Source organism: Haematobia irritans, chromosome 4 (assembly GCF_050003625.1).
Source record: "Haematobia irritans isolate KBUSLIRL chromosome 4, ASM5000362v1, whole genome shotgun sequence".
Lineage (NCBI taxonomy): Eukaryota > Metazoa > Arthropoda > Insecta > Diptera > Muscidae > Haematobia > Haematobia irritans.
Window position 1 is genome coordinate 130,074,988 of NC_134400.1, and position 15,537 is coordinate 130,090,524.

General features: G+C 33.2%; 1 protein-coding gene across 1 annotated transcript in view; it reads right to left on the bottom strand.

Moving 5' to 3' along the window:
- Nucleotides 1-15,537, bottom strand: part of dpr20 (defective proboscis extension response 20) — a 376,137-nt gene that overhangs the window by 218,885 nt on the left and 141,715 nt on the right. Inside the window, exon 2 of the mRNA XM_075307662.1 lies at nt 10,418-11,080. Coding sequence (XP_075163777.1) covers nt 10,418-10,847 — 430 coding nt within the window. The 5' untranslated portion in view covers nt 10,848-11,080. The remainder of the gene's footprint in view (nt 1-10,417; nt 11,081-15,537) is intronic.

A 15,537-nucleotide genomic window follows, 5' to 3' on the forward strand; every position in this document is an offset into this window, starting at 1 on the left:
AATTTTTCATAGGGAGTATAACTAACATTATAAGTATGCATACCGCATTTGGTTGAAATCGGTTCAGATTTAGATATAGCTCCCATGTATATCTGTCGTCCGATTTACAGTCATATGACCACCGTAGATCAAAATCTATTACTTGTAATTGTGCAAAGCGAATGGAAATAACATTTTTACTGTGCATGCCAAATTTAGTTGAAATTGATTCAAATTTAGATATACACCCTCAAAAAAAATCGCTTCTGTAACATATACTCCCAAACATATTTTGCTTCAAGCATATAAATTTTTGGGTATTGCCCAAACATTTATATGTTTGATTTCTTCCAATATATAATATGTTTGAAAGCATATTGGTCTAAACAATATAATATGTTTGGGTAGTCTAAGTTCCAAACATTTTGTATTTTTCCATCCAAATTCAATAATGTTGTCTTCCAAAAAACTATATGTTCTTATGTGAACATATAATATGTTTGGAAACATTTTGAACCCAAAAATATTATACGCTTAGAAGAATTTTCTCCCAAAGAAGATTGTGCTCAAATTTTTTTTCTGCCTAATTGTATATTCCCTCACATTTTTCTCACTTTTTCTGTAATACAAACATTTTAGAAGAAATTATATTTTATAATTTTTTTATACCCTCCATCATAGGATGGGGGTATATTAACGTTGTCATTCCGTTTGTAACACGTCGAAATATTGCTCTAAGACCCCATAAAGTATATATATTCTGGGTCGTGTTGAAATTCTGAGTCGATCTAAGCATGTCCGTCCGTCCATCCATCCGTCCGTCCGTCTGTTGAAATCACGCTAACTTCCGAACGAAACAAGCTATCGACTTGAAACTTGGCACAAGTAGTTGCTATCGATATAGGTCGGATGGTATTGAAAATGGGCCATATCGGTCCACTTTTACGTATAGCCCCCATATAAAGGGACCCTCAGATTTGGCTTGTGGAGCCTCTAACAGAAGCATATTTCATCCGATCGGGCTGAAATTTGGTATATGGTGTTGGTATATAGTCTCTAACAACCGTGCAAAAATTGGTCCATATCGGTTCATTATTATATATAGCCCCCATATAAACCGATCCCCAGATTTGGCTTGCGGAGCCTCAAAGAGAAGCAAATTTCATCCGATCCGGCTGAAATTTGGTACATGATGTTGGTATATGGTCTCTAACATCCATGCAAAAATTGGTCCACATCGGTCCATAATTATATATAGACCCCATATAAACCGATCTCCAGATTTGGCTTGCTAAGCCTCAAAGAGAGGCAAATTGCATCCGATCCGGCTGAAATTTGGTACATGATGTTGCTATATGGTCTCTAAAAACCATGCAAAAATTGGTCCACATCGGTCCATAATTATATATGGACCCCATATAAACCGATCTCCAGATTTGGCTTGTGAACCTATAAGAGAAGCAAATTGCATCCGATACGGCTGAAATTTGGTACATGGTATTGGTATATGGTCTCTAACAACTGTGCAAAAATTGTTCCACATCGGTCCATAATTATATATAGCGCCCATATAAACCGATCCCCAGATTTGGGTTGCGGAGCCTCAAAGAGAAGCAAATTTCATCCGATCCGCCTGAAATTTGGTACATGATATTGTTATATGGTCTCTAATACCCATGCAAAAATTGGTCCACATCGGTTCATAATTATATATAGCGCCCATATAAGCCGATCCCCAGATTTGGCTTGCGAAGTCTCCAAGAGAAGCCAATTTCATCCAATCCGGTTGTAATTTTGAACATGGTGTTAGTATATGATCTTTAACAACCGCGCCAGGATTGGTCCATATCGGTCCATAATTATATATAGCCCCTATATAAAACATTCTCCAGATTTGACCTCCGGAGCCTCTTGGAGGAGCAAAATTCATCCGATCCGGTTCAAATTAGGAACGTGGTGTTAGTATATGGTCGCTAACAACCATACATCGGTTCATAATCATGGTTGCCACTAGAGCCAAAAATAATCTACCAAGATTTTATTTCTATAGAATATTTTGTCAAAAGTCTATTTGTATAGAAAATTTTGTTAAAATTTTATTTCTGTAGAAATTTTTGTCAAAATTTTCTTTCTATAGAAAATTTTGTCAAAATTTTTATTTCTATATATAATTTTATTTCTATAGAAAATTTTGTTAACATTTTATTTCTGTTGAAAATTTTGTCAAAATTTTATGTCTACTTTGTCTAACTGAATTATATACGTATTGGATCGATCATTTTTGATTTAATATATACCACGTATGGCCTTACATACAATTTTGAAGATGGTGTTAGGAGGTTTTAAGATACCTTGCCATCGGCAAGCGTTACCGCAACTTAAGTAATTCGATTGTGGATGGCAGTGTTTAGAAGAAGTTTCTACGCAATCCATGATGGAGGGTACATAAGCTTCGGCCTGGCCGAACTTACGGCCGTATATACTTGTTTTCAAATATATTTTATATACAATTTTTTGGGAGCCACCGTGGTGCAATGGTTAGCATGCCCGCCTTGCATACACAAGGTCGTGGGTTCGATTCCTGCTACGACCGAACACCAAAAAGTTTTTCAGCGGTGGATTCTCTCACCTCAGTAATGCTGGTGACATTTCTGAGGGTTTCAAAGCTTCTCTAAGTGGTTTCACTGGAATGTGGAACGCCGTTCGGACTCGGCTATAAAAAGGAGGTCCCTTGTCATTGAGCTTAACATGGAATCGGGCAGCACTCAGTGATAAGAGAGAAGTTCACCACTGTGGTATCACAATGGACAGAATAGTCTAAGTGAGCCTGATACATCGGGCTGCCACATAACCTAACCTAACCTAACCTATATACAATTTTTGGCGAAGTCTTATATCACAACATATATATTTTTACTCATAATATGTAAATTTATACTTGTTTATATTCACACATAGTATTTTTCCTATATTTAATGAAATTTTCTTTGTGTATATATATTTGTAATGCGCCAATTGGTTACTTTTATTATTTTGCTTCCAGCATACACTTTGTCTCTCTTTGTAAACACATATATGTTTATGGGTTATTTCTAAATCAATATATGTTTGCATCCAAGCATATTATATTTACAAACATTTTATGTCCCAAACATAATATGTTCTAACATATTAACATATATGTCCCAAACATATTATGCTAGTTTATGAGCATTATATTTTTGCACTCAAAAATATTGTGTTTAAAAACTTGAGTTCCAAAAATATAATGTTTATACCCAAACATATGAAAAACAGTCTGTTTCGTCCGTGTAGCTGCCATATATATCTTTCGTCTGATACACACTTATATGGCCCCAGAGGTCAAAATTTCACTCCGATTTACTTGAGGCTCTGCACACAGAGTAGGACTACCATTCTTGCTACACATGCCAAATTTGGCAAATCAAAATCGGTTCAGATTTAGATATAACTCTCATATATATTCGCCCGATTTGAATTCATATGATAACGGAGACCAAAGTTTCATTTTGAAAATGTTGAAGTTTTTCACTGAGAGATCAATTAAAATTTTAGCAAAGTGTGCCAAATTTTATCAAAATCGGTTCCGAGTTAGATAAAGACCACATATATATGTTCTTCCGATATACTCTAATTCGTATATATCGACCTATAAATCATAAATGCAGATATGCGAAATTTTATGTAATCTAAATATTTTCAATATTTTTATACCCTCCACCCACAGATGGGGGGGGGGGGTATATTAACTTTGTCATTCCGTTTGTAACACATCGAAATATTGCTCTAAGACCCCATAAATTATATATATTCTGGGTCGTGGTGAAATTCTGAGTCGATTTGAGCGTCCGTCCGTCTGTAGGAATCACACTAACTTCCGAACGAAACAAGCTATCGACTTGAAACTTGGCATAAGTAGTTGTTATTGATGTAGGTCGGATGGTATTGCAAATCGGATCACTTTTACGTATGGCCCCCATATAAGCCGATCCCCAGATTTGACCTCCGTAGCCTCTTGGAGGAGCAAAATTCATCCGATCTAATTGAAATTTGGTATGTGGTGTTAGTATATGGTCTATAACAACCATGCAAAAATTGGTCCATATCGGTCCATAATTATATAGCCCCCATATAAACCGATCCCCAGATTTGACCTCCGGAGCCTCTTAGAGGATCAAAATTCATCCGATGCGGTTGAAATTTGGTACGTGGTGTTAGTATATGGTATCTAACAACCATGCAAAAATTGGTCCATATCGGTCCATAATTATATATAGCCCCCCTATATAACAATCCCCAGATTTGACCTCCGGAACCTCTTGGAGGAGCAAAATTTATCCGATCTAGTTTAAATTTGGTATGTGGTGTTAGTATATGGTCTATAACAACCATGCAGAAATTGGTCCATAGCGGTTCATAATTATATATAGCCTCCATATAAACCGATCCCCAGATTTGACCTCCGGAGTAGGAAAATTCATTCGATTCGGTGGAAATTTGGTACATTGCTCTAATATATGGCGGCTAACAGCCACACAAACATTGGTCCATATCGGTCTATAGTTATATATAAATAGCCAATGGCCAATCACACAAAAATTGGTCCATATCGCCAAAAATAATCTACCAAAATTTTATTTCTATAGAAAATTTTATCAAAATTTTATTTCTATAGAAAATTTTGTCAAAATTTTATTACTATAGAAGGTTTGGTTAGGTTAAAGTGGCAGCCCGATTAAGATTCCGGCTCACTTAGACTATTCAGTTCATTGTGATACCACATTAACTGTTAGTACCTATTACATATGGGCACTTCTAGTTTTAACCGCTGAACCTTCTTGATTATTTTTCTTTGTTGAACCAACCAGATTGTTCCAAAAACAGTAGCAGACTGCTTCAGTTAACGTTTTCAAAATCCGCCAGTAATCTAAAGCTATATGCTCCTAAAATTTGCTTACGCCTTACACAAAAAGCAGGACACTCACACAAGAAGTGATATCTGACGTCTCGAGAACACCAGCATATCTAGTGTGCGGTTTAAGTTTAAATGGGGCCTTATTTGCTTGGTGTTGTTACAGCCCTTGCAATTCTCCCATCGAACATTTGCCATCATAACAGCCTTCTCACGCAGCATGAGCTTGCAGGTAGCCAGGGGCATACCAACAGATTCTAGTTCCCCTGTAATATGTAAGGTAGTCCCTAGCCTTGCCAACTCATCTGCTTCGCAGTTCCCCGGTATGTTCCTATGACCAGGCACCCATATTAGGTGAATATTGTATTGCTCAGCCATCTCATTGAGAGATTTGCGGCAGTCGATGGCCGTTTTCGAGTTGAGGAACACAGAGTCCAAGGATTTTATTGCAGGTTGAATGTCTGAGTATAAATTAATGCCCACATTTTTTGGAACATTACTTCTCAGCCAATTCGCCACCTCTCTTATTGCTAATATTTCAGCCTGAAAACCACTACAGTGATCAGGTAATCTTTTCGCTATTCGAAGTTCCAGATCATTAGAATATACTCCGAAACCCAATTGTCCATCCAATTTGGAGGCATCAGTGTAGAAATCTATATATTCTTTACTATAGAAAGTTTTGTCAAAATTTTATTTCTGTTGAAAATGTTATCCAAATTTTATTTCTAATTATACAATTATTTTTCGAGCTTTATGGACAGATATAGATTAAGGAACATGGTTAATAGAGCCATTGAAAAGAAAACGCCAGATACCAATCTATACACGCCTGGACTGTACATGTTTCGGTTCGGGCGAATGAACCTTTCCACAGCCTTTAGTATAGATCTGGCTGGGAGAGATAACTCAATTTTGGGCCCTTTATGCTAACTCCTTATGGAGAAAACATTTGGGAAATTTCCTCTTACAAATTGAATTATCTTTTCTCCCACTGTACATCATCTTTTCATATAACTTACGAGTCCCTTAATCTTATTTTTATTTCGTTTTTGTTACATAGTAATGCAACAACACGAAATTTTATTTTTAGAAAGCTAATTTGTTGGAATTCACCTAAGTGGTGAACAGTCGAACAATGCTTATTGTTTCTACAGTCAACTACAACATATGACAATTAACAGAAACTGGTTTCCAGGATACAACAACAATTCTAACGCGTACATTAGTCGTGTTTTTCCTAGTTTTTACGACGGGCTCATCGTTGCTTATTATATTACATGTTAGCCTGATACCGAAACAGGCAATTGACGTCCAAATGCATTATATCTAATTATACAATTATTTTTCGAGCTTTATGGACAGATATAGATTAAGGAACATGGTTAATAGATCTATACAATAGATCTATACTAAAGGCTGTGGAAAGGTTCATTCGCCCGAACCGAAACATGTACAGTCCAGGCGTGTATAGATTGGTATCTGGCGTTTTCTTTTCAATGGCTCTATTAACCATGTTCCTTAATCTATATCTGTCCATAAAGCTCGAAAAATAATTGTATAATTAGATATAATGCATTTGGACGTCAATTGCCTGTTTCGGTATCAGGCTAACATGTAATATAATAAGCAACGATGAGCCCGTCGTAAAAACTAGGAAAAACACGACTAATGTACGCGTTAGAATTGTTGTTGTATCCTGGAAACCAGTTTCTGTTAATTGTCATATGTTGTAGTTGACTGTAGAAACAATAAGCATTGTTCGACTGTTCACCACTTAGGTGAATTCCAACAAATTAGCTTTCTAAAAATAAAATTTCGTGTTGTTGCATTACTATGTAACAAAAACGAAATAAAAATAAGATTAAGGGACTCGTAAGTTATATGAAAAGATGATGTACAGTGGGAGAAAAGATAATTCAATTTGTAAGAGGAAATTTCCCAAATGTTTTCTCCATAAGGAGTTAGCATAAAGGGCCCAAAATTGAGTTATCTCTCCCAGCCAGATCTATACTAAAGGCTGTGGAAAGGTTCATTCGCCCGAACCGAAACATGTACAGTCCAGGCGTGTATAGATTGGTATCTGGCGTTTTCTTTTCAATGGCTCTATTAACCATGTTCCTTAATCTATATCTGTCCATAAAGCTCGAAAAATAATTGTATAATTAGATATAATGCATTTGGACGTCAATTGCCTGTTTCGGTATCAGGCTAACATGTAATATAATAAGCAACGATGAGCCCGTCGTAAAAACTAGGAAAAACACGACTAATGTACGCGTTAGAATTGTTGTTGTATCCTGGAAACCAGTTTCTGTTAATTGTCATATGTTGTAGTTGACTGTAGAAACAATAAGCATTGTTCGACTGTTCACCACTTAGGTGAATTCCAACAAATTAGCTTTCTAAAAATAAAATTTCGTGTTGTTGCATTACTATGTAACAAAAACGAAATAAAAATAAGATTAAGGGACTCGTAAGTTATATGAAAAGATGATGTACAGTGGGAGAAAAGATAATTCAATTTGTAAGAGGAAATTTCCCAAATGTTTTCTCCATAAGGAGTTAGCATAAAGGGCCCAAAATTGAGTTATCTCTCCCAGCCAGATCTATACTAAAGGCTGTGGAAAGGTTCATTCGCCCGAACCGAAACATGTACAGTCCAGGCGTGTATAGATTGGTATCTGGCGTTTTCTTTTCAATGGCTCTATTAACCATGTTCCTTAATCTATATCTGTCCATAAAGCTCGAAAAATAATTGTATAATTAGATATAATGCATTTGGACGTCAATTGCCTGTTTCGGTATCAGGCTAACATGTAATATAACAAATTTTATTTCTATAGAAAATTTTGTCAAAATTTTATTTCTATAGAAAGTTTTGTCAAAATTTTATTTCTATAGAAAATTATGTCAACATTTTATTTCTATAGAAAATTTTGTCAAAATTTTAGTTCTATAGAAAATTTTGTCAAAATTTTATTTCTATAGAAAATTATGTCAACATTTTATTTCTATAGAAAATTTTGTCAAACTGAATTATATACGTTTTTAATCGGACTTTTTTTAGGATTTTTTAAGATACCTTGCCATCGGCAACCGTTACCGCAACCCAAGTAATTCGATTGTGGATGACAATCTTTAGTAGAAGTTTCATTTCATTTATTTGTTCATTCAATAACCTGTGAGCCGTATTCGGCCTAATTGATTACGCAGTTTAATATATATATAGGCACAATTAATATAAAAATCCTTAAAAAATAAAAATACAAACTTATAAACTAATGCTTATTCTAAAGTAATTAGTGGAACGAAAATAGATGACGAAATCGAATATCTATGGGACCATTAGCATAATTAAAATCCAAGACGGCCATCAAAAACACTGCAGAACAATGTCCCGGAATTGATTGCATGAATACGAAAAGTTCCTATTATCATATGGTACTACCGAATTCCATAATCGTATTGCCCGGACACGAAATGAACGCTGCATAATTAGAGAGCGGTACTGAGGCAGCTGCAATGAATGAATCCTAGTTGAAGACCCAAACACAAAATTCGAAGCCATATATGGTGGATTATCGTGCTTCATGACCTTATACAACAATAAAAGTACTCTTAGATCAACCATATTCCCAAAACTACACCCCAGAAACTGCAACACAGAAGAATTGACGTGGTCGTAGTAACTCAAACCATAAACGTAGCGAACAATCCTATTAAATAGTATCCGGAGGCAATCAAGCGTACCCAAAGGGGCCCCCAAGTAAACCTCAATTCCGTATAATATATGTGGCAATAATAGAGACTTTCCCACTACTTTCTTGACCTCAAGTGGAAGTGAGACCCCTGTGGCATATAACCTTCGCAAGAGGTAGGCTAATCTCGAAGCTATCCTAGACACATGAATGTCAAATTTTAGCTTATCATCAACATAAAATCCCAAAACCTTCATAAACTTTACATTCTGAAGAGTGCAACCGTTCAAAGCAAAATGTTTATAAGACGCGAACGAACAATCAAAGATCATAGATTTAGATTTCGCTATATTAATATCGATGTAGTTACTTCGACACCAATCAGAAATACTACCCACTTCTCTATTCACCTTTGCTTCGAAATGTTGCAAATCTTCACCAGAAGAGTGCGCGACCAATTGCAGATCATCTGCATACAAGTGTGCCTTCATAAAATTAAAATTATCAAAAATATCATTAATGTATAGAGAGAAAAGGAGAGGGCCTAAAATTGATCCTTGCGGTACTCCACGGTACACTTCACATACATCTGAAACATCATCACCACACTGCACAAACTGAGTTCTATGACTCAAAAATGACTTCAATAGGAAACAGGTTGAAGCCGAGAAATGAAACTTTTCATACAGCTTGTGCAAAAGAACTATAGACTCATCGAGTCGAAGGCCCTACTTAAATCCAAACTAACCAAGGCAACGACATTCCTCCCATCAATCAATTCCCTAATCCCATCAACCAAATCTGTCATTAACGTCGTTGTACTACACCCCTTCCGAAATCCCGATTGATAAACCGACAACAGTCTCCTCTCATTAAGGTAAGAAGTCATCTGCTCATTAATTAGACTCTCCAAAGCTTTAGAGAGAGCTGGGACAATACTAATAGGCCGATAGTCAGAGATAGTCAGAGAGTTTCTACGCAATCCATGGTGGAGGGTACATAAGATTCGGCCTGGCCGAACTTACGGCCGTATATACTTGTTTTTACTAAAATTTTGGTCCGTCACGGTCATTAACCAATTTGAGCCTAGACATTTTGTGAAAGTTTAAAAAATGTTGTCCAAATCGGTTCATATTTAAATATTTGTATATGAGAATATAAACCTTTATATAGCTCCTAATAAATTTGAAGATGTTTTGATGGTATCAAAAATGTTGATATACATAGTGGTGAAGGGTATAATATAATCGGCCCCGCCCGACTTTAGACTTTCCTTAATAGACTCAAAAAATTTGGCATACTAACTCTGTACGGGCAAAATCAATTATAGCTTCTAATATCACACATTTCTGTTCGGATTGTGATAAAACTCCCATAAACATGTACACCATGTATGGGAATACGGGTTTTCTCCAAAATATATTTCAATAATATCCCACAAATGCCTATATTTACTAATTCCGTGGGGGTGGTTTAGGATATGAAATAGTCGGCTCCGCCCAACTTTCTACTTTACTCGCTTGTTTAATGTGTTTTTTGTTTGTAATCTCGTAAATTACTCACATAAAACCAAATTAAATTAAATTTCCATAAAGTCAAATTATTTTGTTCCATATTTACAAACTTATTTCCATTTGTCTTTCTTAAATCCAACTTTGCCTTAATTTCATCTTAAGTGCTATTGTCAAAATCATCCCTTATCCTGTGTTAGAAATACAAACGATTGGATTCCTGGATATTCTTCAATGCAACTAAATTATATATTTACAACTTTCCTGGGATTTTCATATTCCGGTCTACTTACCCACTATACTTTCACTACCAGTGTTTGGAGTGAAATTGAGTAATCTCGATGCATTTGATGATGTTTTTGCCACTGTAGTTTCCCACAATGATGCGAAAGCCACCGTCGATGAGGACTGTGAGGGAAGTGGCATAGTTGATAATGGCAATAATGATGTTGCATCTCCATTGCCTGACACCCCGACGGCATTAGTAGATGGCAAGAATGGCGCTTGTGAGGGATGATGATATGATGCGTGTAATGCCGTTGTACTTAGTGCTGATTCTAGTGGCGTTGTCGTTGTCCTGATGGTACCTATTGTGGATGCAGCCATAACTAGTATCTCATCAAATTGCTTAACATGGAATGTATGACCCAATATTAGAGTTAATAGCAATAAATGAAACGTTTCAATTACAAATGTGGCAACATTTTTGAACTTAAGCCACATTTTGATGCTTTACATATTTGAACAATTGTGAAACAGTTTTAGGCATTTTATCCACAAAACAGTACAAATACTCTCGATCAATCCCTGGTAATTTGCATTTTTCATTGGTTTGTTTAGTTTAAATAGCTTTTAGTTTGGGATTTCGTTTCATTCAGAAGATTATTTGATTTGTTTTAATAAAAGTGTTATTTTTTGAATGCCTGGCATCATAAATATGGAGGTGTCCGATGATTCTGAAAAGGAACAATAAACATAAAAAAACTGCGATTAAATCTATGGTACAGGGAGGTTTTATATTAAGTAATTAAATAATATACATCTGATATAGTGATGGAAAAATTAAGAAAATTTATGTATCCTCCATATCTTCCCTAGTTAATTTGGTAAGGTCTCCATATAGACCGATTTCACTTCTTGAGGGTATAGAAGGCGCATTGATCATGAGAATTTCTTGAAATTGAATGTAAAAGTTCCAGATTTTACTTCTTGTAATCATTTAAATAATAGGGGTAAAAATTCTACAGATTTTAGATTTCAAATCAAGGCGTTATTTCATCGTTTTCCTGCACACTTACAAGAGTTGTTAATGATTCCTCTAAAACGCAAACCAAAATGGTTCTTATAAATCCAGAATATGATGTAGTCTTCATAGGTAAAATCTTTAACATAACCCCACACAAAATAATCTTAAAGCCGTAAAATTGCACGATTTAGGAGACCAATTGACCGGTCCCGAACGTGAAATAAAATATTCCCCGTACTAGTCTCTCAATAACTCTATTGTTACAAGTGCTGTGTGGCAGTTGGCACCGTCTTGTTGAAACTATATGACAAATTTAAGATAAGACAAGATACATGACGCTTGTCTGTAACGTTAGACATCAAATATTTTCAAAAATTCGGGACATTTCTAAAGGATTTTTTTCGGCAAAATTTTAATAATTTGTTACATTTTATTAATTCTTAATCTGTTTTTAACCTATTTGAAACAAAAAATTTTAAAATTCCCATTAAAAATATAAAAAAGCGAGTTATAAAAAAATTTACTCAAATGAACTTCCTGTGCAGTTAAAGCAAAGAACATCTTTGGGAGAACATTTTTGGAAGTGCTTTTAAAGTTGTGCCGTTAGAACTTCCAAATTTTTTTGCTGGAATTTTATCAAGTAACCCGCTACGAATATTATATTTGATTCATGGTTGTGGGTAGTTAAGATCCGGCCCGGCCGAATTTACTGCTGTATATACTTGTTTCATATCAATATGTCCAGCCCTATTCCACACTGAAAAAACGCATACCCGGTTCCAAAGATTTTGTCTTTACTTTAAAAAATTTGGTATTGATTCCGAGCCAAAGAAGCGGAGAATACAAGTAAGAATACTTTTAAGACACAATTCTCTTTTAAAATCGGGGTTTGTGTACTTGCTTCTAGGAAGAAAATTTTAATTTTTCGCTTTTTCAGCTTTTTTTCTTCATATGCTATCAAAGTCCTTTAAAAACAAGTTAACGACGACTTTATTTTCCAAACTAAGACTCGACTTCTGGTAGAAATTATGCTGTGTTTCAAGTAAAAAACGTCTTTAAAAAAAAAGTGTTGAAAAACATATCCTATATTTGAACGATTTTTTGCTTTGTAGTCAAGATGCAAAAAGACAACAAATTTAAAGACAATTTCATTAAATTTAAAGAATTTTTCTGAATTATTAAAGTCAAGTTGACCTTAGCCCAAACATTTTTTCTTTCATCTTATGATATCCATTTCTAAATCAAATCACTTAATTATAAGGACAATACGACTTCATTGAAAAGTTTATCGACCTTTGGTCTAGGAAAAAAACTTTATACTAGAGAAATGCGTTTTCTATGATAAGCAAAATTTGCATTCGTATTTTAAAGACATGAAATCTTTGACCTCACGACAATATTTTTTTCAGTGCATGCTCTTCCAAATGGTTAATGGCATCCTTCTTCTACACAAGCGCTACTTATAAACAATTTTTACTATATTAAAATTTGCTAATACTGAATGAGAAAAGTATTTTGAATTTTTTACCCGTAATTGAAGTTTTTTTTGGTTCTATATCTGCATGTTTGCATTTTTTTATTTTCCTACACAGAAAAAACAATGAACAATATTTTTTCCAGAAAAAAAATTAATTAATTAAAAGAGTAATTTCGAGTAACTCTAATGCTATTGTTGTTTTCAATTTAATTTATTTTTATGCATAATTATAATCTTTTTATCATTCTATTAATGTATTATTAAATTTATTAATCACATTCATTGTTTTCGGCTGCCTTACCATTGAGTTGTTTTTATATTCTTTTTTAATGTTAATCATGTTTTTCTGTTAATTGTTTAATTATAACACATTTCTTTGTATTTAATTCCTGTTAGTATGTTGTTAATACAATTTTTTAAATTTTGTAACTTTTTTATAATGTGGCTTAGATTCGAAAGGAAACAATGAATAAATAAATAATATAAATAATTAATTCATTCATTGCATTTTTTAATTACAACAAAATTCAATTCCAAACATCACCTAAAATTTTTAAATGGATCAATTAATCTTTTTAATTGGATCAATTATTATTTATTTGGTGTTGGTGTTTAGTATCATTAATTTCGTGATTGAGACAATTTTATGATAGAAACTCAAATGATATTATTTTCTGTGTATTTAAACCACAGAAGTCGATTAATTTTTTTTACACAGTACTATAATTAGTACTGAATATTTGCAATATATTTTGTAGAATCACTTGGCCTTGTGGCTTGGATTCGAAAAGGAAGAATAAATAAATAAATAACTAAATAAAAAAAAATTAAATAAAATAAATTATTAGTTCATTTATTGAATTTTTTAATTAAAACAAAATTCAATTCCAAACATTATTTGAATCAATTAATTTTTTGTATGAATCAATTTTTTTTTTTAATTGGATCAATTATTATTTATTTGGCGTTGGTGATTAATATCATTAATAACGTGATTGAAACAATTTCAATTAAACACAAGTATATACGGCCGTAAGTTCGGCCAGGCCGAATCTTATGTACCCTCTACCGTGGATTGCGTAGAAACTTCTACTAAAGACGGTCATCCACAATTGAGTTACTTGGGTTGCGACCGATGGCAAGGCATCTTAAAACTTCTTAACATCATCTTATAAATTGTAAATTAGTCCATGCGGGATATATAGTAGATAAAAGAGACGTCGATTAAATACGTATACATTCAGTTCTTGACAGGTATATATAGGGAAGAAATAATTACGAACCGATATGAACTTTTGTGCGGTAATTATAGAGCCAGAATTTAAATATGGGGGTCGTTTTGTATTGGGGTTATATACAATTATGAACACGAGTCTACCAAAAATGGCAAATTTTTTACTGTTTGGTAGGTTGGTAGAATTCTTGATGTTTTGGAAGATTTTGCAAAATATTCCTCTCCAACTATGAAATGCTTCATAAACTTTCTATAGAAATAACATTTTGACAAAATTTTCTACAGAAATAAAATTCTCATATATTTTGACAAAATTTTCTATAAAAATAAAATTTTGACAAAATTTTGTATAGAAATTATATTTTGACAAAAATTTGTAAAGACATCAATTGTTGACAAAATTTTCTATACAAATAACATTTTGACAAATATTTCTACAGAAATAAAATTCTAACAAAATTTTCTATAGAAATAAAATTTTGACAAAATATTCTATAGAAATAAAATTTTGACAACATTTTGTATAGAAATAAAATTTTGACAAAATTTTCTATAGTAATAACATTTTGACAAATATTTCTAAAGAAATAAAATTCTAACAAAATTTTCTACAGAAATAAAATTCTAACAAAATTTTCTACAGAAATAAAATTCTAACAAAATTTTCTATAGAAATAAAATTTTGACAAAATTTTGTATAGAAATAAAATTTTGACAAAATTTTGTATAGAAATTATATTTTGACAAAATTTCGTAAAGACATCAATTGTTGACAAAATTTTCTATAGAAATAACATTTCGACAAATATTTCTAAAATTCTAACAAAATTTTCTATAGAAATAAAATTTTGACAAAATTTTCTATAGAAATAAAATTTTGACAACATTTCGTAAAGACATCAATTGTTGACAAAATTTTCTATAGACATAACATTTTGACAAATATTTCTAGAGAAATAAAATTCTAACAAAATTTTCTATACACTGTTAGAAAAATATGTTTTTCATATGTTCCGATATAAACAAAATGTGTTTCGGGCACAATTTTAAAACACAATATATTTAAGTGCAAACATGTAATGTTCCTAAACTAACACTAAATGTTTGGGACATCTATGTTAATATGTTAGAATATATTATGTTTGGGGCATGAATGTTTCATAAAAATCATATGTGTGAATGCAAACTTATATATATTTACAAATTTCGACTAAACATACATATGTTGTGATATTTTATTCAAAGCGACAGAGAGAGTATAGAGAAAGAAATAGAAATGGAAACCGGGAGAGTTGACGAAAGATATCAACATAACACAGCGAAAGAATCAAAAGAGAACAATTTCTGTGAAATCGCTTTTATGTTGTTTCGGAAAACTGTTTTATGATAAGGCCAAAAATTTGATATGCTTAAGTCTAAATATTATTTAATTTGAATAAAGAGAATAGACACTCGG